Source organism: Ursus maritimus, unplaced genomic scaffold, assembly GCF_017311325.1.
Source record: "Ursus maritimus isolate PB19 unplaced genomic scaffold, ASM1731132v1 scaffold_12, whole genome shotgun sequence".
In the NCBI taxonomy this organism is placed as follows: Eukaryota; Metazoa; Chordata; class Mammalia; order Carnivora; family Ursidae; genus Ursus; species Ursus maritimus.
The window spans coordinates 14051165-14074756 of NW_024423564.1; the positions used below are offsets into that span (position 1 = coordinate 14051165).

Consider the following 23592-nt stretch of genomic DNA (forward strand, 5'->3'; position numbering starts at 1 on the left):
CCACCTATTTCTCCATCGGCCCTGAGAGTCTGTGCTCCAGGCCCAGAGCTTCTCAGCCAGATACTCAGATGGCAGCTGAGAGGTGGTGGAAGGAAGAAGATGCTCAGCGGTGGCTCAGGGCACCTAGTAGGCAGGAGACCCAGGTGCTACCTCCCACTTTCTCCGGCCCAGTGGACAGGCCACTGCCGCACATTTCCACACTGAAAGGAAAGAGCACGTTAAACCCTTCGAACGCAAGTTAAATCCTCAAGTCCTTGCCTGCACATTAGAATCACCTGGGGAAATACAGAAATCTTCATACCTGGACTGCATTCCACACCAATTAAATCAGGTTTTTTCAAACTTGCCACATGATGATAATCACCTATATAGCTTAAAACAGTTTCTCAGGCTCAGGATTTAGCACCATTACCAGAACATAATGATTCTAAAACACACCCTTTTAAAAACATACAGGGTACGTTAAGATGTCTGCGTGATCTTCCAATGGGTGATATCTAAGATTTGATGACGCTCAGAAACCCGCATCTCCGGTGATCCTCATACTTAGGCAGGTTTGAGGAAAAAACAGTTCCCTAATACTTTCTAGGGCAGCACTTCCCGAATTCTGACAGCGTTAGAGTCCCCTGCAATTCTGTTACAACGCACGTTCTCAATCAGAAGGTCTAGGTTAAGGCCTGAGACCCTACATTTCTAAGACGCTCCCAGGTGAACTGTGCTAGGCCTTGCGCCACCTTTTGGGTGGCAAAATTTTGAAGTATCTCCTTCTGAGAAGGCTCCATCAGCAACTCATTTAACTAAACTGAAATAACAGGCATAAAGAACTTTGACCAATGGATAGAATCTTCGCTAGGTCTGAGAGGCAACTGCCGGACTACACGCTAGCATTTCTCCCCAGGAAAGGGCTGCAAGGACGCAGGCAAGAGGGAGGGCCGTCCCAACTTATGCAAAGCCAGAGACTAGAGTCCAATTTCCCAAGGAAGCAGGCTGCGGTATGAGGCAGCACAGACTCCCCTCCCCCCCCACTCTAAATACCAGCAGAAGTTCGCTCACCAAGTGAAGCTGGGCCTCCGGGGCTTTAGTGGGTTGAGGGGAAGCAGCTCCCTTCTGTCTACACATACCCTTTTTCCTTCCTTCCTTCAGTCACTAAACCTTTACTGAGGGTCCACTGATAAACCACAAGGTCTGAAGGATTCAAAGGTGAATCACATTTGGTCTGACCTCCAGGGGAACGAATTCAGCCTGGGGGAAACCCATGTGTAAGGCAAAGTACAGTATGAAGTGATAGGTGCTATTAGCAGAAGCGCGTAAGAAGAGCTGAGCCAACATAAAGGAACAACGCTAATAGCTTCCTGGTGCAGCAGCCACTGGAGGAGCTGGAGGAAACATTTCTAATCTTTCCAGGAAGGGCACCACCCTAAACAAAAACTCCTTGCCAGGACCAGCCCGGTATGATGGAGAGGGTGCTTTGATGCCCTGAATCCCTTAAAACCAAGACTCTACAATCTAGAGCCTCAGGATGGGCAGAGCTTCCTGCATTTATACCTCTAATCTCTAGCACTAAGATGCAAGTGAATCCAAGGAAGGAAGAGACTTTTAGGGGATCAGCCCCTCCAAACAATGGGGCAGCCATGAGCTCATTCCAGAGAGCTTCAGTACCCGCATCCTATCCTCCTGGGTCGGAATCCCGTAGATCATTTTCCTAATTACAGAAACACGAGTCTTTGCCCTTTGTCATACTGAGCTCTTAATTGGCTTTGACCCATCCCATTGCTAGATATAAAGGCTACAATCCCTAGACTAAGTACATCTCCAGCTGGGTGGGGAGTCTCAGCCAAGACCGGCAAGGGTACAAGAACCTAGAGCCTGCTCCCTCACCCAGCCCCCTATAGACCAGCTTTTTAGGAGAACTACAACCAAACGGATACTCAATCCCAACTTACTTTTTCCTTATCTTCCATCTCACATAGGAAACTCTAGAGAAGAAGCTTAAGGGCCGGAAGTAGCAGACGAGGAGGAGACGGCAGAAAGATGGGGAGTGGAGTCAGTGCTGAGGACAAAGAACTGGCCAAGAGGTCCAAGGAGCTAGAAAAGAAGCTGCAGGAGGATGCTGACAAGGAAGCCAAGACTGTCAAGCTGCTATTGCTGGGTGAGCGAGATGGGAAGATGAGCCAGAGAAGGAGAAGGTACTGCTCCTTCCTGCTTATCCTGGATGGTAGGTGGGTTCTAGCTCACCCCATGGGGAGGAGGGACAGCAGGTCATTCTTCTTCTCCCCAGCCACTCTCAGGCTAGGGGATCGGGGCTCTAGGGCTGATTGAGCACAGCTACCCCACGGAGATCAGAGGACCAAAGCTACCCTGGAATTGTTCTGCTCTTCCTGAACCAGGATTAGTGCAAGGGCCAGGACAGACCCATCTATCTCCAAATCTAACCAAACGTAATACCTCACAGCTTGGCAAACACCGTGCACCCTGGGCTTGCAGACAGTTACCCAATCTGCAGTCAGAGAGCTCTGAGTCGAGGACTCAGGAGAGGACAGTGGACTCAGAAGTCCTACCATATCATCAGTGCCATGTAGTCCCAGGGATAGGCCCACTGGCGCTTGCCAAGTAAACTGGTTCCTTCTCCTTGCTTCCAGCATAGAATTTGTGTAAGTCTTAGAACTAGGGAGCCCTGAGGGAGGAGGAACAGAGTCTTTATCTATGGCAGTCCTTTCCTGGCTTTCTGTTCAGTAGCTGCCTTGAGAGCCCCTGCCAGATGGGAGGTTTATCAGTGTGATGAACTCCTAAGCAGATCACAGGGCTGTGCTGAAAAAAGAAAAGCACTCCTGTTGATCAGAGAAATTGGTCAGAGCCGTCAATAGAACCAAGACAATGAAGAGTTTGGGACACCTGGCTTAGGGGAACCACCTCCAATGGCAGTACAGAGGTAAGCTAGCTGGGAGTAGGCGGCATCTGTGCAACAGGTTAGCCAGCTGGGTTATGATCTGAAGCCCACGAGGAGCCTGGGAACTGGAGAACCCAGGCCCTGGCACCTCCTCTTCCCCAGCTGATCTGTGAGCATACCGCTGTAAGCTGGAGCCAGATTCCATGGAGCCCAAGAAGCTACCGAAGGGGAAAGAGATGGCAAGGCCACTGAGAGATCTTTTAAGCCTAAGCGGCTTTCTTCCACATTCAGAATAAGCAGCTTAGAGGGAACAGGCGCAGGCTACGTGGGAGGGGGTTAACATTATCAGGGCAGTGCAGACTGGGGGAGAGGGTTGAAGGGTATATGGTGGGGGAATGGAGTGCAAATGAGAGGACAGTGGGACATTTTAGCCAATAGAGGAAAAAGCAAGATGAAGAAAAAACGGTATTTCAGTGAAGTGACCCAGCTCTCTGCAATTCTGCCCCAAGATCACTCTCCTGAGTAAAAATAGGCAGAGGAGAAATGTGTTAAAGGAATTCCCCTGCGTCTATCAGTGGTTCTCAATGAGATTTTGCCACCACTCCCTCCACCTCCCCCAGACACCGGGAAATGTCTAGAGACATTTTTAGTTGTCACAGTGGAAGAAAAGAGTGCTACTGGCCTCTCGCGGGTAGAGGCCGGGAATGCTGCTAACCACCGCACAATGCATAGGACAGCCCCCCACAAAAAAGAATCGTCCAGCCCAAAACATCAGCAGTGCAGAGGCTGAGAAATACTGCTCTAAATCCAGGCTGAATGGCCCGAGCTCAAGGCTGGCAAAAATTGAGGGCAGCAATCACCCGTGTGTGTTCTCCCCTAACAAGGCTCCCCAAGCAAGTCCTAGCTTGGACTTCTCACAGGCCAGCTACTGGAGGGTTGGGGAGAACCGGTGGAAACCTGAAGCATAAGCATTTCTCCCTGCAGGTGCTGGGGAGTCAGGAAAGAGCACTATCGTCAAACAGATGAAGTGAGTAGGAACAGAGCCCCAGAGGACTGAGGTAGGGTGAAGAAGGCAGCAGAGCCCACAGAGGCATGAAGGATGAAGGGCTCCTCAGCCTAAGGAACCCAGATGTAAAGGACATAAAGAACCTGATTCCCAATGCCCCTCATCTGCATGCCCTTCTCCCCCTCACTCTCCACTTTGGGACAGCAATAGGCATAGAGATCGGGTTCTGTGACCCTTTACATCCTTCCAGATTCCCAATCCCTTAGGTCTGGTTACTGAGGTCCAACTGAGAGCTGGGTGTCTACTCCTCGCAGGATCATCCATCAGGATGGCTATACGCCGGAGGAATGCCTGGAGTATAAGTCTATCATCTATGGGAACGTGCTGCAGTCCATCCTGGCTATCATCCGGGCCATGTCCACACTGGGTATTGACTATGCCGAACCAAGCTGTGCGGTACGTGGTTAAGGGTGGGAGGAAAGGCTGCTAACAGCAGCCAACAAGTTATGAGGAAACACGAGTCAAAAAAGAGTTTCATGTAACTAAATCCCACCTACTGAGCTTCCAGTCTTTTTACTTCAGTTCTGGAGAAGTATGCAATCCCTACCTTTAAAATTACAGAAATTTGCTCTCAGCTTCCTCTGCCTTTTTGTCTTATTTTACCATTTAAATTGTTCTCTTGGGCGCCTTGCCCTGACCATGGAACTTTTGTAAGCTAAATCCCCAGTTCCAGGATTGGCCTTTTCCACAATTTGAATCACTGAAAGAACAAAGGTGATGGTTTTCCTGTCTCCCATGTTGTCTATTTCATGGTCAATCTGGTCTTTAAACTTCCAACTTCCCTGTGGCAGAGGACCCACATTTTGTGGAGGTACCCTTTTGGACAAAGGCTGGAAAATAGAAACACCACAGAGGATGCCCCTGGAACCTCTGTTTTCCCCCTAGGCTTCCCAGGAAGGGATAAATTGCCACCCTCTCTTATCTCCAAAGCACACTCAAAATTAATCAGTGTTCTCTTAGTATCTTCACTGGCTGCTGTCTCCATCTTGGGCTTTGGTAGCAATGCAAAATGCTTTTACTTTCAGCAATATTCCCAGGAGCCTCCTGGAAAGCCATTACTCGTGTGCAGTTCTCAGCCAGGTCTCTGCCTTACAGGATACTGGGCGACAGCTCAACAACCTGGCTGACTCCACTGAGGAGGGCACCATGCCTCCCGAGCTGGTGGAGGTCATCAGGAAGTTGTGGAAGGATGGCGGGGTGCAAGCCTGCTTCGACCGAGCTGCAGAGTACCAGCTCAATGATTCGGCATCTTAGTAAGACTCCGACTGGGGAAGGGGTGGGAGGAGGCATAAGCAACCAGGATCTCCAGGAGAGATCACACCCAGCCTAAAATTTTGGGCACTGAAAGCTGGAGTCCCAAGGACTGAATTCAGCCTGGATACCTGTTCTGTTTAGGCTTGAGCAGTGTTCTACTATGCTTTGAATGTGACACCCTTTGATAGACACTGTCGCCACAGTTGTCACCACTCTGTATTGCTTTACACCAGCTCAGGGCAGCCTACACAGCTGAAGACCCCCAGAATTTGAAACAAAGGTGCTCTGTTTAGGAGCCCTCGGACCGCTGTCCTCTTCATCAATTCCTACACATAGCCTCTCCTTTCAGAACCATGAACGTGAAGACAGACCTGCAGTTCTGCCACATGCTCGCCCACGAGGCACTGGATTCACCATGGCCTTTCCAGGGTGGAATTTTCTAGCTGGTAACATTAATGTCACCTAGGCTCTACTTAGGCCACTAACCAGAAGTGAATGCCTCCTTCACCCATACACAGCGTCTTATGTCGGGGTGCCAGGGCATGGGACACAGAAACTTCCAGGGCAAACCAAAGGAAGTTGTTCAGGGATTAAAAACAACGAACTTTGCAAAGCTGGTTCCAAAATGATAAGGTACACATCAATCATACCTCTAACGGCATGGCATCTATCACAGATGGGCCTGGACTTTGCAGTCAAACTGACCTGGATTTAATCCCTGTTGTCACCTAGTTCTCTAACACGGTTCTCATTTGCCATCCTCAGAACACTGACTCACCAAGGCCCAGGTACTGCCAGGTGCATGACGTACACCGTCTCATTTGATCTGCACAGTAAGCCTTCGAGATAGAGAGTGCTTTGTATTAGTCCCACTTATAGGTGAAAAACAGGTTCAGAGAAGTAATTAACTGACCCAAAGTCATAAAGATAAATGGCAAAAGCTGGATTTGAATCCAGGTTTATTTGACCACAAAGTTGAAGGTTTTTTACAATATACCACAATGTCTCTTGACCTCGGACCCAGTCATTTAATTCTTCTGAATTTTTCTTTCGTCTGTAAAATGGGATATGAAACTTGAAGGTACGTGAGGTAAAATGAGAATTTAAATGTGCGAATGCCCGGCATAACATAAGCACTTGTTCATTTTCCTTCCCTTCTTCTGTCATCTCACTTCGTATCTGCCTTCCTCCTGTCTCTTTAAATTTTTCATAACTGTCAAACATATACGAAAGCAGAATAATATAGTGAATCACCTGGCTTCAACTGTTAACAACTCACGGTCACTCTGGTTTCATTGTACCTCCATCTCCTACTTACTTTGAAGGCAGTCCCACATAGTCTATCATTACACCCTAAAAATTTCATTATTAATCTCAAAAAAAGGCTCTTTTTTTAAAAAAAGAAGTAACATAATCATCACACCTAAATATTTAATAATTCCTTCACGTCGTCCAATATCCACACCAGTGCTCATTTAAGTTTCCCCAGTTATCTCAAATGTTTGCTCCCCAACTTGAGTCAGGATATAAGTAAGGTCCCACGCAATGCACCGATTCACATCTCTTCATGTCTCTGAAGTCTCTAATTTTAGTCTACTCCTGCATCTTGCTGGAACTTTTGGCACCCACTTAAATCACCAAATCTCACTGAAGGGTCTAGAAAACCTTGCAGTCAGGCAAAACTTAAGGAAAAGTCATCTGACTTGACTTAAACGGGACGGAACCCCTGCCTCAACTGGGCATGCCTCTCATCCCATCCCACACTCCCTTTTGTAAGGGCACACGAGGTTTGAAGGAAAGCACCCAAGGTTTAACAATATGGATTCTAGTCCTGGTTCTATCACCAAGTTAGTTGTATAACTTTGGGTAAGACCCTTTATCTTTCTTGGCCTTGGCTGGGGAAAGTTTAATGTCAATTCCAAGCTCTTTTCTCTAGCTACCTGAACCAATTAGACCGGATTACAGCCCCTGACTACCTTCCTAATGAGCAAGACGTGCTTCGATCCAGAGTCAAAACCACCGGCATCATTGAGACCAAGTTTTCTGTCAAAGACTTGAACTTCAGGTGAGTACACGGTTCCCGGGGGCTCCGCAGATACACACATGGTTCCCTGAGTACACCTCAGATACCAAAAAAAGGGCAAGGGCATACTTCTTGGCCTTCACTAAAGCCCCATCTGAATGACTACCCTATTTCTCCCCCTTTCCCATCTCACTGCCAACTGGCCCCAACGTGGCCACCTCTCTGCGGTAAACACCAAGTGCATGTGCTGTTTTTGTCCCTCAGGATGTTTGATGTGGGAGGGCAAAGATCAGAGAGAAAGAAGTGGATCCACTGCTTTGAGGGAGTCACCTGCATCATCTTCTGTGCAGCCCTCAGTGCCTATGATATGGTGCTAGTGGAAGATGACGAAGTGGTAAGTGGCCTTTGCACCAAGAGCTTTGATAGTTCCCCTGTGACCCTTCCCCTAAGCTCTGTGTCACCAATTCTTCAACTTGGGTGATTTCAAGACAGTCTGGCAGTCCTCGAGCAGCCAAATCAATGTCTCAGGCAAATAATTCTAGAAAAACCTCCTCTTTTACAGGTTCCAGGTTAGCACTTTAGAGCTCCAGATTTGCCGGGAGTGAGCTTGGTCTCAGATCACACATCCAAGGATCACTTGGACATTACACAGCTCACAAGAGGAATTGAGTCTTAAAGAGACAAGGGATCACAACTGGGTTTGCAAAGCACAGGAGTTACACTTAAGACTTCCCCAGGCTGCCTATGGAAATAAAGGATAGGAGATGAAAATGATAGAGCAGAAAATCAATGTATGGTGTGTATCTTTGTGCAACATGATAGAGGGGTTGGACTACTAACCTCACCTGGAAGCCTAAATGTGTACTGTCAACAGACTAAGGAGAGACTGGCAAACCAGGTTTCTCACACGCCACTGAAATTGGCAGCTGGAAGGCTAGCTGAGGGTGAGTTTCTTGAGCCTGCAGAGTTTAACAGGAGCTCTGCAGGCCAAGTGTCAGCCCGGCCAGTTACCTCTGGAGTTTGAGACAGGATATCACCGCGTGGAAAATGCTAATGGAGGCCCACAGCTTATTGATATCAGACAAAGCTCCTACACTCCCATCCCTTGCTCCAGTTCTTCTCCCTTCTCCGTAGTAGTTCAAGTTCACATGAGAGCTCTATGAATACCTTCTACACAAATTCATTTTTCAAGATCTTTTCCATCTTTAACCCTGAAGTCTATGAGGTTTTAAGGGATTCTGCAGGAGTATTAGCAATGACAGAAGGCCACAAAAAGATTTTTCTTTCTTCATTAGATGAAAAGATTGAGCCCGAGTCAGCTACTAGCATACTTCAAATCCTAAAGGCCCACTCCCTGAAAACAGACCGGTCTGGGGCACTTGGCAACATCTAGATTCCGCAGATACATAGCACCACTTCTCACTCACTCAAAGGGCCAATCAGAAAATGAAATAAGGTAAAAGTGCTTGTGGTATGTCACTGAGAAAATCTCTAGGCCTCACCATTTGACACCAAGGCAATAATCCCTATTATGTTCCTGCCCAAACTGAGATCCAGGACTCTGTAACAGAAGCCTATCAAAATCATCCTGGAGACACAAACGGGCACATGAAAACTCAGGCCTAGCTTCAACCGTGTAGCAACAGCACTTATGGACATCGAAGTCCCTCGCAGTGCCCTGGCAGCCTAAAATCAGCATAACATTTATTGTACAGCTACATGCCAGCCACTATCAGGGACACTACATACACGATCTCATCGAACTTCCATAATAACCCTATGAGATAGGGAAACGGAAACGCAGAAAAGCTCAGTAATCTGCCCCAAGTCATACAGCTAGGACAGAATGAAGATTAGAAGGGCTTCGGCTCTATCCCACTACACCAAAAGGAGATAAGCTATTCCCCAATGTCCCTCTTATATTCGGAGCACTAGTCTCTCCAAAGGGAACAAGAACAGGAAGTAGACAATACCACCAGCTCGATCTGAAATCTCTGATGGTGTTTCCTCCTACTAGAATCGCATGCATGAGTCATTGCACCTCTTCAACAGCATATGTAACCACAAGTTCTTTGCGGCTACTTCCATTGTCCTCTTTCTCAACAAGAAGGACCTCTTTGAGGAAAAAATCAAGAAAGTCCACCTCAGCATTTGTTTTCCGGAGTATGACGGTAAGGGTCAAGGGCTGGAGACAATGGTAATGATTTCTTGGTAATGCCTGGTGATTGCCTCGTTTCCTGTACCAAGGAGACACGAAGGAACCTGTCTATAAGGAGTACTAAGTTTAACTCCTTTGCTTGGCTGGGTTGATGATCCTTATCCCTTTATTACGCAGTTTCTCTTACGAGCTTTGTGATGTCCAAGCGATACTTGGATGTCTCATCGGAGAAACTTGCATATTCGGTCATAGGTTTAAATTCAGATGTCCCTGGACAGAACAGACGTTAGAGGCAGGAGAGCCACTGACTGTTCAAATGACACCTACCAGAAATCAAGGGTGGAGACAGACGTCTCTCTCGATTTCGTTGTTCAACTCAAGTAATGAACACAGGAGTGCAATGAAGGAGAGGACCCTCCCTCTAACAATAGGCCCCCGACTGCAGCTGTCCAACGTATTTTGAGGATCAAATTAGTCACCTAAAAAGTAAGTGAGCAGCTAAGAAGGGTTAATTTATCCCACTTCTTCACTATTTTTTCTGGGAAACCAGGAAACAACTCTTATGAAGATGCAGGGAATTACATCAAGAGTCAGTTCCTTGACCTCAACATGCGCAAAGATGTCAAAGAAATCTACAGTCACATGACCTGTGCTACAGACACGCAGAATGTCAAATTTGTATTTGATGCCGTTACAGATATTATCATCAAAGAAAATCTCAAGGACTGCGGGCTCTTCTAATTCTCATCACTCTTTATGTACACATTCCATAAACAGGCTTGGAATCTGGCTAATTTTAAGCAGAAAAGCATAGATCCATATACCATGGCATGAAGAGTAAATACATTCTCCGTTAGAGATGGACTTATACATGATCGCAACTGTGTCCATACGTTCTTTTCAGAGTGGGACAGCTAGTGCAGTTTAAAGAGCACAAGGCCAGGAGTCAGGAGACCCAGGTGCCAGTACTGGTTCTTGAACTTAGTACAAGGTATAAACATTTCATTTCTCTGAGCCTTGAGTCACTCATCTATAAAATAAAGATAACTTCTCTACTGCTTCACAGGGTTATTCTAATGATCACAGATATAAATTGAAGGGAAGGAGCATAAAAGCTGTGTGGTTAGAGTCAAAGAAAGAAATCCTATATAAAAGCAGCCACTTAAGAAATTCAAGACCAAGTTCTTAGACGACCTTTCCCAAGGAAAGCAGCAAACCTTCCCTACGTTCTGCAAAAGAAAACAATTAAAAACAAGACCTCGATAAACCTACCATTTCTTTACAAACAGACTCTATGTACCTTAGTTCAGAGATGTGAGTTTCTAAGGCACACATCCAAAATTGATCTTTATTAAGCAGATTAGCCCTCTGCAACCCCCTAACTGCCATATCTCTGTAAGTAACGGTCTCAGGTATACAAGACACTTTTTCAGTAGGCTCCATGCCCAGCGTGGAGGCCATTGTGGGGCTTGAACTCACCACCCTGAGATCGAAACCTGAGCTGAGATCAAGAGTCAGACGCTTAACTGACTGAGCCACCCAGGGGCCCTCAGGTATACAAGACACTTTCTGAATAAACTTGGAAGACTTCAACACACTCCCACTTAGAATATTAATGATTTTATTGCTACCACTTCTTGATCACAAGAATTTTTTTTCGTAAGTGTATTTATTTAAGCAATCTCTACACCCAACGTGGGGCTTGATCGAACTCACGACTCCAAGATCATAAGCTGCATGCTTTACAGACTGAGCCAGCCAGGCGCCCCCCAATCACAGAATTTAGAGTAAGCAAGCCAAAATTTCCATTTCAACTGCTGCATGTTTCAGAACAAAAAAAGGCAGCTGATCTTGCTTTAGGCACCGGAAGTCTCTGCAGTTGAATCCACGTGATGCCTGGCTGAAAACAACATCTCCCCATACAGGACAACAAGTAAATTATTTCTCTGAACTCCTCCGAGGGGAAACGAAGCTTGCATTTATCTTGACAGGAGGTGGTGAAGTCAAGTACAGATTTAGCATTTACAACTACTAGTGAGGAAAGCTCTTGGCATCCAAGATTTAGTATATAAAAGAAAGTGTCAATTAAAATGAAAATCTGCTCCTTGCCAGAAACACATATTCACACTTAGGCTGCTACTAGCAATATTGATACTAGAGAGCCATATGAGCTTGAAATATACTGAAGAATAAATTTGCAGCTGTTAAAATTGGATTCATTTAATAGTCTTTCTGATTCCATGAGAAGAAATCAACTTGAGAGAATTACCAGAGAAATAAGGGAAAGTACTCTATTGCTGATTAAAAAACTTGACCAAAGAAAAAACCTGGGCAAGACTTCATGCATCCAAGAGCTAGCTGTTCAGGGACTACATTCTAGATGGCATATTCCAACTATCACTAACCTGTTTGTTTCAACTCACTATACAGGGGTTATGATTCTTTTTTTTTTTTTTTTTTTTAATCATGGATCCCTCTAACAGTCTGATGAAACCTATGGACCTCTTCTCAGAATATATAAAAATGTGTAAAATAAAATTCAGAGAATTACAAAGGAAACCACCATACTAGGAATACAGTTCTATCTTTGGCTGAAGCCCCAGGTTAAGAATCCTCACTATGGCTAAGATCTTGAAATTCAGGCCCCAAATCTAATGTATCTCACTGATTCCATCTTCAGTTAGGGTAGCCCAACGTCCCCACAAACTGTACCAGATGGTTTGCCTCTTTCATTACCTTTTCCTTGATCTTTGACTCCAGGCAGGACTCGGTTATAGGCCAAACTGTAAGAGCCCACTCTAGGCTTCTTGGTTATGGATGTTCATAAAGAACCAGCCCCCTAGTCCCAGCGTAAAAACAGAGTCAGTGGGCCCCATCTTCTGGTATTCTACTCACTGTGCTATCCTTATCTTTTGTTTTGGCTTCATTTTAAATTTACACTATAATGCTGAATCTTATGTATCATCAGAAATTCTTTTTTGTAACAAGGTAGGTCAGAACCAGTTCAACCCTATTTTCATGAACTGCAATCTTAATTCTTAAGATGATAAAACTAGAAGGAATTTTAAAATAGTCCAGGCACTGGACTGTTCACTAGCAGTTTATAGATGAGAAACTGAGGCCCAGAGACGTGCAATGTCTTCCTCAAGATCAAACTGCTGGGAAGTAGAACTAGAACTCCAAAATGGGTCTTCTGAATCCCAAGCCAGTGTTCTATATATATATGCTACTGAAAGCCCACCATATATTATAAAGTCAAAGTCAATTTTCTCATTTACCTCTGCTCATCCCATTCCCAACCAAATTTATTTTTAAATTATCCCATACTAAATCATAGCTATTTAACAGTATCATCTCCAAACTGAATACAAATCAGCCTCAAATTTGACCGTGAATTTAGCATAAAACAAAAATATAAATAGCTTTAAGTTTGTTTGTAATTAATTTTCTGTTCATATCCTTAGAGGGCAGAGATCTGAATGCAGTTCCCTTGTAGTGCACTGGATACTGATGACAGTAAGCCAAATGTGAATTAGGTTCCACTTCTTGTGAATCTGATGACAGTTGCTTTTCTTTTTCTACAAAAATACAGTATCATTAACACAAAAGGACAAATATCGTATGATTCCACTTATATGAAGTATCACAGTAGTCAAATTTATAAAGACAAAGTAGAGTGATGGTCACCAGGGCTGGGAGGAGGTGGAATGGGGAGTTGGTGTTTAATGGGTACAGAGCTGCAGTCTGCGAAGGTGAAAAAAGTTCTGGAGATGGATGGTGGTGATGGCTGTGCCACAATGTGAACGTATTTCAGACCACTGAACTATGTACTTAAAAATGATTAAGATGGTAAAGTTTATGTTATATATGGTTTATCACAATAAAAAATAGTGGAAAAAATAAAATATAACTGGAAATGTGCTTTTATGTTCTGTGGGTAAAAGAAGCACAAAAATTCAGTCTTAAAGCAATATAAAAGACACATTTACTTGTAACAGTTCCTACTCTGATAAAAAATTCACTTACATGTACCCCAAATAGTTCAAATCAGGGTAGCCCCAACCCCAAGGTAAGAAATAACAGCATTCAAAACCCACTCTATAATTGGAGATGTGCCGTAGACCAAAGTGTGCCGGCCATGCTGGGTGGAGAAGGTGGTGAAGGGTGAAGAGCTCTTACCTCCCACTGCCCTCTCTACCCGGCACAGCCCCCGGAGCACAGATTCCAGGAGGACTTCAGTGTTGGCCCAGGGACTGCGAGTGTGCCACAGCCTCTGGTGTTCCTGCTAGGTAAAAGCATGAAGACATTCCTGTGAGGTCCAACAGACAGTGCAGACTGCAGAAGGGTACGTTTCTGCCTTTTGGCCATGAAAAAGCAAGCACTAGTATGAACAGAAATAAAGAACTGGATTTAAACACAAAACAAAGCAAAGACCTTTCTTTTGACCCGGCTTGACAAATTTTACAGCCATTTACAGTTAACTTCATTTCAGGTGTTCAAAATGAGTATGGGAAGAGTGATGCTGAGAAGACAGCCAGCTACAATGAACACATCTGTTGGTATTGCCTTAAAAGATTCCTTGTTTTGCAGTACAGTATCATCTTGAGTATCATAAAGAATATTTACAAAGCACTTTTAAATATGTTATTTCAACGGGATCACAACCATAGTACGTCATAGCTGGAAGGAATAATTTAGTCTACCTTTAGGTAACAGATGAGGATTTAAGACAAAGCTTTCATAGCCGCTTGGAAGCAGGGAAAAGACCAGAACCGAGTGTGACAAACGGCTCTCTCCATAAGATTCTGAGAGGTCTCGGGACCTTTATCCTCCATGAGCAAAAATGAAGAGTTAAAAAGAACAGTTAATTTCTTGTGATTTGTTATGTCTGCTGGGAACCTTACATTTCAACAAGCCTCTAGGTAAAAATGTTTGGCTAACCAAAAAGAATATGGGGACAGGAAGGGGGGTAATAGAGGATAGGCGACAGATAAACCACATTTTACAGAATTTAATATTCCACCTGTCAAAGATCTTACATCTGGATGCTAATACACTGAGATGGTGTATCCCAGCAGCTACTTATTAGTACTGGATTATTTCTGCTACCTTGCTGAATCCCACTAGATTTCAGGGAAACATTAGCAGCAAGCATACAAAGACTTTTCTATTTGACTCCTCAATCATTCCCCTTTCCTACCCCTTCCCTAGCCCTGTCTCAAAAAGACTTTCCAGTCTATAGTTTAGAGCTAGCTAGCTTTGCTCTTTATCCACCAACTGTAAATGAATATTCATGTTATTACATATATATATGCATATATATACATAGCTAGCCCTCTATCACTGGATTTTATCTTTACTTTGATGTTTCTTTCAATTTTCACTGAATAAATGCAGTAACACAAATGAAGCAAATGTTTGGAAACTCCAAGTTTCTTGTTTTGACTTAATTTTGTATAAAAACTAAACACTCTGTATCAAAAGTGTAGGAACGTTCTTTGACTAAGCAGTTCTCTTACTAAGTTTTTTGGTGAAAGACACTCTTAAGTCACGTATAAAATGTGCTTATTTATTGGCAAATAAAAAATGCCTCAGTCGTTTACTAGTAACTTTAAGGTTATAGGTCTACTATGTTGATCTTTAAAAAAAAAAAAAAAAAGATTTATTTATTTATTTTGGGGGGGGAGGGAGGAAGGGGGGGGGAATCTCAAGCAGACTCTGAGCAGGGCTTGATCTCTCAACCCTGAGACCATAACCTGAGCCGAAACCAAGAGTCAGATGCATAACTACTGAGCCACCCAGGGACCCCTATTTGTGTTGATCTTTAACATAAGGTCCTATTCAGGTGTTGACAAATGTTGGCCCCAGTTAACTTCTTCAGAACCACGTAGGACTTTATTTAAAAATACATGTTCTCAGGACCCGTCTCCAACGTCTTAATTTAGTAGAGTTGAGCCAGGGAATCTGTAGGTGTTAACCTTGCACCTCAGGTATCTACTGCTATTATAACCCTCCGTATTATCTTTCATTCCTGAGAAGACTTGAGTCAGGCCAGGTATGTAAGCCTGACATAGTATCAGAAAAAAACTGTCCTGTCCTGACTTGTTCTGGAGTATGCTCTCCTAGCAGAAGTAACTCATACAAGTTATAAGAAAAAGGGGGGGGGGGGTGGGAAGAGTCAAAAACTAAACAAAGGTAAAGGAACAAAGATCTTGACCACCCAGGAAGTTTGTTCCCAGTGTCTCACCTAACCTTTCACTTCCTGACAGTTGACAGCAAGACCAACTTTCAATTTCAGGCCTCGAAGCAGCCTGGTGTGCTCTTGTGCTTAGAAGGCCATAAAGCTATGTGCAGAGCTGTGGCTGGTCCAGGCCAGATCTCTGACTTGTACTATGAAGCCTGAAGAAGAACACAAAAATGACCTGGCAGTACTGAAATAACTTTGTTCTTAAAGTCAGTACAGGGTATAAAGGATTTCACAAGCAGTAAGAGTGAAGAAAATTAGTGCTGTTTTAGGTATGTTTAAATGAGTAGAGGACTGTGGTTTTTTCAACATCTGGAAGGGGAAAAAGATCAACCAAAGGGAGGTTTTTACCTGGAGGGAAAGACTAACTTTACCTTGTATGGAACTGCCAGTACAGCAACCAGCTCTGCAACAGGACGCTCCAGAACCAGGCTACACAAAGGTATATGTACATGAAGTAACTAGTCAGGCGAGGCAAGCAATGTCCAAAGAAAGTCATAGTCACGAATCGGAGAATGGTGGCCAGGATAAAAGAATAAGGTGGGCAAATGAATCAGAAGCACCAGCAGTTATTTTTAAATACTCTTAAATAACGTGCATGTAATAAAACACAAATAGAACATGTAAGAGAATAAGAAACAAGGCAAGAAGATAGTTTTTAAAATTTGGTCCATCTATTCTTAGAATGCAGCACCTTGTCAAAAATAACAATCCATCACTGGAAATAATAATAGAACAATACACTGAACTAGAGATTAGAATTCAAACTGTCCAAGATGAACTGTCATCCCAAGATCCACTTTGAATAACTGAAAAAGTTCTTGGAATTTTCATGCCAGGAGGTGAAATCTGTTGCAAGTCTGAATTTATACGGTTGGGGAAGACTGACCATTAAGGAGAATACTTCCTCTTTACATAGAGCCTAATGAATGGCACTTTTTTTTTTTTTTACAGCCCAAGGTTTAATCAGGTGAAGATGTGACTGTCAACAAAATAAAGCTACTGTTGCAGTCCTCCCTTCTAGGGTCTATTTACTCTTCTTTATTCATTAAAATTTAATTTTCTTATATGTGCTGGTTTCTTAGATGGTCCAAAACCTGGCCATGTGAATACTGAAATGTGGTCCATCACAAACCTCCAGCATTCTCTGCAGAAAGGATACAAGGCAACTTTTAGTTTCTTTGATTACAAATATCAGTCTTTTTTTTTCTCCAGGCTAGTATACACGATGTTTCACCCTCACACTCTGGCTCTGCTATTAGAAAAGATCTTTTATTTCAAAATACAATGGTGATTTGCAAAGCCGATAATCAGAATCACCTTTTTAAAATTATAGATCACTAGCCCACCAGCCAAGAGTTAATCGCTCAGATGGATCCTGGTGATTTTGACTTAAGGCATATCTGAAAACCACTGACTCGAATTGTGTCCCTGTGTCCTCAAGGAATGTGCATTTAAATAAGTTACATGGAATGGTAGGGTAGGGGGTGATCTTCATGTAAATATAGAACAAAGGTAAATGGTATAAAGGCAGAAAAGTGGAAAACTACTCTTTTTCATTAACAGAAAAGCTAAAAAATTAACATATCAGACGCATTCAAATGAAAATACAAAGTGCATTTCAAAGTATAATTAACTTACTTAGATTATCTGTTATTTTGGATTATCAGCAATACCATCCCATTAGCCCTGACTATAGAAAGCCTACAGTTAAAACAATAATCCACCAGTTCTCATTTCCAGATGATCCTATATCAAAGAATACAATAAGGAAAAGACATATGCAAAATGAACAAGAACTATCAACTTATGTGGGCTTAAGTTAATCACCAATTGAAGCTGATTATTTTCTTTTCGATCCAGTTTTCCCAACCCTAAAAAAAAAAAAAACTGTTTAGATAATAACAGTTATACCATCTGCATAGTTATACCTGTCCAAAAAGAAAAAAAATTCCAAAAAAGGCACTGAACTGCTGTGGTTTGCTTTCTGAACCAGCTTTGATGACCACCAACCTTTGTGTTTTGTTTTAAACTAGTAAAAGCTTACATCAAAAGACGACACAGAATCCAATCCAAAAAGACTGGACTCCAAAAGGCACTGCTCAGACTGCTGATGTGGAATGCTCAAAATGCATTCTCTTCATTTGCCTTCCCCCAAAGGCCCACTCAGTATTTAAGGACATTTGCTGTACATTATACAAAAGGACCTGCAGGCTGAGGTGACTAAAGCTCTCCACAAAACCAAAATGTAAACCTGGAAAATGGATTATGACCGCATGTCACTTACAGAGATAGGACATAAGACCCTCCGTCAGGCCAAGATTCAACAATACCGTTACATCAAAAGACTAGCCCTTCAAGGAACCCTCTACCTAAACCCATTCTCAGACAAAGGCCAAAGCACATTCAGCAGGGACAAAAAGAAACAGAAGAAAATATTTCCAGAAAGGACTGGTTACAAACAGGAACAAACCTGGACTCTTTACTCACCATTTTAATACTGCTGCCAACTATAACAGACTAAAATCTGTACACACAACATAGTGGAAAAAGTCCCAAAATGCAATAGTTTCGGCAAAAGAAGGTACTGACTACGAATCACTACAATTAACATTGCTACAATAAAAACAATGGCAAACAGGGATTTGGCACCACATTTACAAAGTAAAAGCATGCATTGTTAATACACTTTAGATGTTTCCCAACAGAAAAGGCCATGGAAGATGGAAAACAAGGGGCATCTTTTACAGAACTGCCTATGACTCAGACAAACAAGCAAGAACCAAAGTGGTCAATTTAGTAGATTTGTAGCAGCAAAGTCACTGTTTCTGTTTAGAATTTAGCAACTTGCATTTCTCATCAACAGCTGCCCTGGGTGTGTCTGTATCCAAGAAGCTAACTTTACATACTACATCAGCATTTACCTAGTAATTTGGTAATCAGCATAGACCAGGTTAACCTTAAACCATAAGCTTAAACAAAAGTTAGAGAGCTAGAATCTTATTACAGAACTCTCCAGTGTAATTACCATTTAGAAACCAGAATGGTACTTTGAACAGGAGAGTAACAAAAACTTCATCCAAAAAAGCTATCATCATAGCCCCAACAGCCATAAAGAATTAAGTAATTATGGAAATACTATGTTCTGACCATACCAAAAGTAAAAACAAAGAGTTCCTACTAAGAGGAAAATTCTCAAGATGATCTGGCCACATCATGTGCATAGTTAAGATTGTGTTTTAATAAAGATTCTTTTGCAAACAAAGGAATAAAATTTAGTCACGTTATTCTCTTGATGAAAAAAAAAAAACTTTAAAAATGAACTACTGGTGGTTTGTTAAGAAGGAAAAAAAGAGTAAGCTACACAGTAAAGTTCTGGAATGCAGCACCTCCACTTCACATCGGCCCTAAACATTTGAGATTATGAAATCCAAGTGAGGTCTTGATGATCGAATCATACTTTACAGTTGTTCCAAGTCCAAGGTCTGACTTGAGCATCTCGTGTCAATGAAGAGTTCCCTAATACAGAAGATTGTGCTATAGAGTGCTAAGAGTCTGCATGCTGCCATTCCCTGGTCCCGTTCATGCTCGTAGCTGCCCAATGAGACAGCAAAAGAAGTCTGGGCTCAACACTCCACACTGTAGTAACTAGAAAAGAAGAACATTCTTAATTAGAAAAGTTTACAAAGTCAAGAGACGTCACGAGAGCACTAGAACTAAATTATCTGAAGTTTTACCTTTTATTAACATCCAACCCTCTTCAGTAAAGTCCACATTCCTTTAAGTTGTTTTTAATGATGACATCTGTAACAGCGTCAAAAACAAACTGCACATTCTTGGTGTCTGTGGCACAGGTGAAGTGAGTATAGATCTCCTTGGTATCTTTTCTTCTGTTCAGATCTTCAAACTGGCACTGAATATAAGCAGCTGCTTCTTCATATGTATTGGAACCTGAAGCAGACACACAATATTCTCAGTTCGAATCATAAAGGCTGCCTGAATTCAACAAGTCAGGCCATCACCATTTACTTATGGAGAGAGGGAATATAACCCAAAGGAACAGAAGACAGATTTATTTCTATAATCATTAGGTTTTTCTATAATCATTAGATTTTTCTTGAGAGCAGACTCTAAGTAAAACAAAATCATCACACAAAAAGATCTAGGTTTTTCTTTTTCCCCTTTCAGTTAGATTTTTCAGCTAAAAAACCTAGAATGCATAAAAGGAAACTAGAGAAAACAGGAAGACACACTGTTAGAACACAACTGTTTAAAAGGTCAGAGAGCCCACGCTCCTTGGAGTGACCTCGAAATAAACAATTCAAAAGAGTTAATCATGCTTCTTTTCAAAAGCATATCAATTTTAAGGCGCTTAGCCTCAGAGCCTTATGGCAATAATATAATGAAAGGTAAACTAGTACATGTAAAAGGAAAGGGGCCTGAATTATACACCTTAAAATGTGTTTTTAAATAAATAAATAAATAAATAAATAAATAAATAGTGTTTTTGTGACATATAAATTACGTCTCAATAAAGCTGTTATTTTTTAAAGGTGGGGTATCTCAAAAGTCAACCTTATTTTCAACATTTGAATTAACACTCTTAACCACAAGCTTCCTACACAGTCTCATCTACCTGTGAGCCTTTAGAATAGCCCTAGAAATTGACTACAAAACCAGGAAACCTCAACAAAGAAAACACAAGACTATTCCTGTAAACTAGATGCTGTTTTCAACAAATAACACCTGTGAAGTTACATTAAGCATGACAACAAATACCAACAACGAAGTGTTTTTTAAAAAAAGACTAAACAAAGAAAAGCTTAAGAAACAAAAGAACGTTATTTAAACAGAATACTTAGAGTAATAAAGGAAGACAGCTTGGTAGGTGCTTGAAATAGGTTTTCTGAGATCTGCAGAACTTCTGTAAATTCAAGGAGAGTGAGCACTGAAAAGAGAATTGTGTCTGGTAGAAACAGAACTGATACTTGGGCAATGAGGACTGTGAGACTTCTTAAAAGAAGAATGAAGTCAATGGAAGACAGGCCTGGAAGGCTGTCCTCCACCCCTCAAAAAAAAAAAGATATGACATTGAGGGCTCTTTGCTGTGTGGAAGACTCCCAGTTAGAACACTGTCAATCCTTTTACTTAAGTAAGAGTTCTCTCCACTTTAAAAAAGCCTGGCTTCTTTCTATGAACTCACCTCCCTCTCAATCCTGACCACATTTCCAACTTCCCTGAGAAAGCAAAGGCCGGGGGCTTAAACTACATCTCAACTCTTGAGCCTACCACCTCACTCAGAAGTTACCTATATCCCCACATATTTGTACCTTTGGTCTTAGAGAGGTCTTCCTTCCAGTTTCAAAATTTAACTCCTCTACCAAGATTCTTTTAAGTTGAGGTGAAATTTACGTTAACATACAATAAGACATTTTAACGTGTACAATACAGTGGCATTTAGTATATTCACAATGTCATGCAACCACCACCTCTCTCTAGTTTCAAAACTTTTTCACCAACCCAGGAAAACACCCTATTCCCATTAAGTAATCATTCCTCATTCCCCTCATTCTACCACCCCCCCCTTCTCCTGGTAACCTGCTTTCTGTCTCTATGGATTTGCCTATTTTGGGGTGTATCATTTAAAAGCAATCACATAAGTGTGACCTTCTTTCACTTGGCATAACATTTATGAGGTTCATACAAGTAGGAGCATGTTATCAGTACTTCGTTCCTTTTTATAGATGAATAATATTCCATTGTATGGAATGCCAGCTGCTTACAAATCTTGCTCCATCAATTATATCCACTTTTTACAACTTCTCTTTTGCTATAAAATCTTACCACTAAGCCAATGAACATTTTTAAATCATCCCTTCCCCTGTAATCCAAGCTGCTCAAGAGTAAGCTACACCTGTCTTCATTTCTCTACTTCCCACTCAGTAACTCACCGCCCTGGCTCTGCTCTCACTGACAATGCTCTCAATAACCCTCATGATCCCCTGGACTGCTAATTCCAGAGGCCATTTTTCAGTGTGTATCTTACAACATTGCTGACCACCCCTCACTTCTAAATTTCTTAGTTTTTGATCCTTTGGTTCTTCCCTTTGTATCCAATAAAAACCTTTCTCTCCTGCCCGTAGAGTCTGGTACTCTCTCATTCTATCCACGGCCTTTTCTGCCCTCATTCTATAACATCACAGCACATCATCTCATCCATTTCCATGTTGTATTTATACATGATCTCAAATCAACACATCTAACCCCCAATCTTTCACAAAGCTCCAAGGCCACATATATATCTGCCTATTAGATACCTCCAACTGGATGTTCCAGAGATGCATCGAAATCAACATTTCTAAATATCAATTCAGGTCACAGCACCAGCAGCCAATCAAGGCAGAACTCTGGTAGTACTCTTCCCACTTCCTTACCCTAGCTGTACTCTTTCACTTTATTACAGAAAGCTTTACAGTGTCTGCCCAGCTAACAAGAGTTCTCCTTCCCTGAAAATACCCAGCTCTGATCCAAAGGTTATAGCGGTGCAGCCCTGGCATTCATGTTTGTGTCCCTGACCTTGACTGACTGACTTGACTGACTAGGCTAAGGATTTCTGCCTGCCTTAACCTTGGCCAGAATCTCTCTCCCAGGAATTTGAACCTGGGGCCAACCAATATCAGTATAGCCTGGTCTTAATTTTATTTTATTTTTTTAAGATTTTATTTCTAAGTAATCTCTACACCCAATGTGGGGCTCAAACTTACAACACTGAGATCAAGAGTCGCATGCTCTACTGACTACGCCAGCCAGGTGCCCCTAACCTGATCTTTTAAATGCAGACGAGATACTGTGGCAGGGCCACCCTGTATCACATTAACTGAATAGCAGAGAAAGTTGTTAAGCAGAGAGAGAAGAATAAAGAAGATACACACAGAGAAGGAGAAAAAAGAGATGGGAAAAGAAGTGCTTCCAGGGTCCTTGACAGCTTTCTATCTCCTAGTTCTATATACATTCTTAATTAAAATATGTCTGCATTCTTGCCCTAGGCTTCTAGGATATATCCCCGTATCTTCACCTAAAGTTTTTATTTGCATCCTAAAAGACTCTTTACTAATTCAACTCCCCTACTACCTATCTTTATTGCCATTTACTGCATATCTTTCTAAAGCACAGTTTTCACAACACCATGTACCGCAATCAAAATCCTTCAATAGCTCCCCACTCTCTCAGCATCGGATACAAGACCCTCCATAAGCATCCCTTCCCATCACGTTAAGCTCTGGCAATACTGAATTCTTTCTAGGTTCTAAAACATATCATGTTGTTGGGGTTTTTTATACAATTTTTTTTTTTTTTAAATAAATGCGGGGCCTGAAACTCATGACCCTGAGATCAAGATTTCAGGCTGAGCTGAAATCAAGAGTCAGACACTCAACTGACTGAGCCACCCAGGCACCCCTCATGTCATTCTTTTTTACCTCCATATTTTCATATATGCTATTCCTTTTTCCTAAAATGCTTTTAATCCTCTGTTTGCCTGGTGATTTCTTTTTCTTTTTTTTTTTTTTTTAAAGATTTTATTTATTCGACAGAGATAGAGACAGCCAGCGAGAGAGGGAACACAAGCAGGGGGAGTGGGAGAGGAAGAAGCAGGCTCGTAGCAGAGGAGCCTGATGTGGGGCTCGATCCCACAACGCCAGGATCACGCCCTGAGCCGAAGGCAAACGCCCAACCGCTGTGCCACCCAGGCGCCCCATGCCTGGTGATTTCTAATTCATCCTCATTCATTACCTCACTCCAAGAGTGTCATTTCCTCTAGAAAAAAAGAGGACACTGAACCCAAAGCAGTAACCCCTTCTTCTGTTAGTGAACATTTCCTATTATAATGAAATTCTTTATGTGTGTGTCCTTCTCTCTACAACTACTGTGTCTTAAGTGCAATAACTGCACCTTATCCTTG

General features: G+C 42.4%; 2 protein-coding genes across 2 annotated transcripts in view; one reads left to right on the forward strand and one right to left on the reverse strand.

The window, feature by feature from the left end:
* Positions 1-1872: 1872 nt before the first annotated feature.
* GNAT2 (G protein subunit alpha transducin 2) lies at positions 1873-18934 on the forward strand. The gene is made up of 8 exons (XM_008704022.2): positions 1873-2149; positions 3872-3914; positions 4208-4349; positions 5049-5206; positions 7144-7272; positions 7495-7624; positions 9248-9401; positions 9939-18934. The coding sequence occupies exons 1-8, from the start codon at positions 2032-2034 to the stop codon at positions 10127-10129; spliced, it is 1065 nt and encodes a 354-aa protein (XP_008702244.1). The 5' UTR covers positions 1873-2031; the 3' UTR covers positions 10130-18934.
* GNAI3 (G protein subunit alpha i3) overlaps positions 18854-23592 on the reverse strand; it is a 35806-nt gene continuing 31067 nt past the window's right edge. The window contains exons 8-9 of the mRNA XM_008704020.2: positions 19370-19583; positions 18854-19280 (exon numbers count right to left, since the gene is read on the reverse strand). Of these exons, the coding sequence (XP_008702242.1) occupies positions 19393-19583 (191 nt within the window). The 3' untranslated portion in view covers positions 18854-19280; positions 19370-19392. The remainder of the gene's footprint in view (positions 19281-19369; positions 19584-23592) is intronic.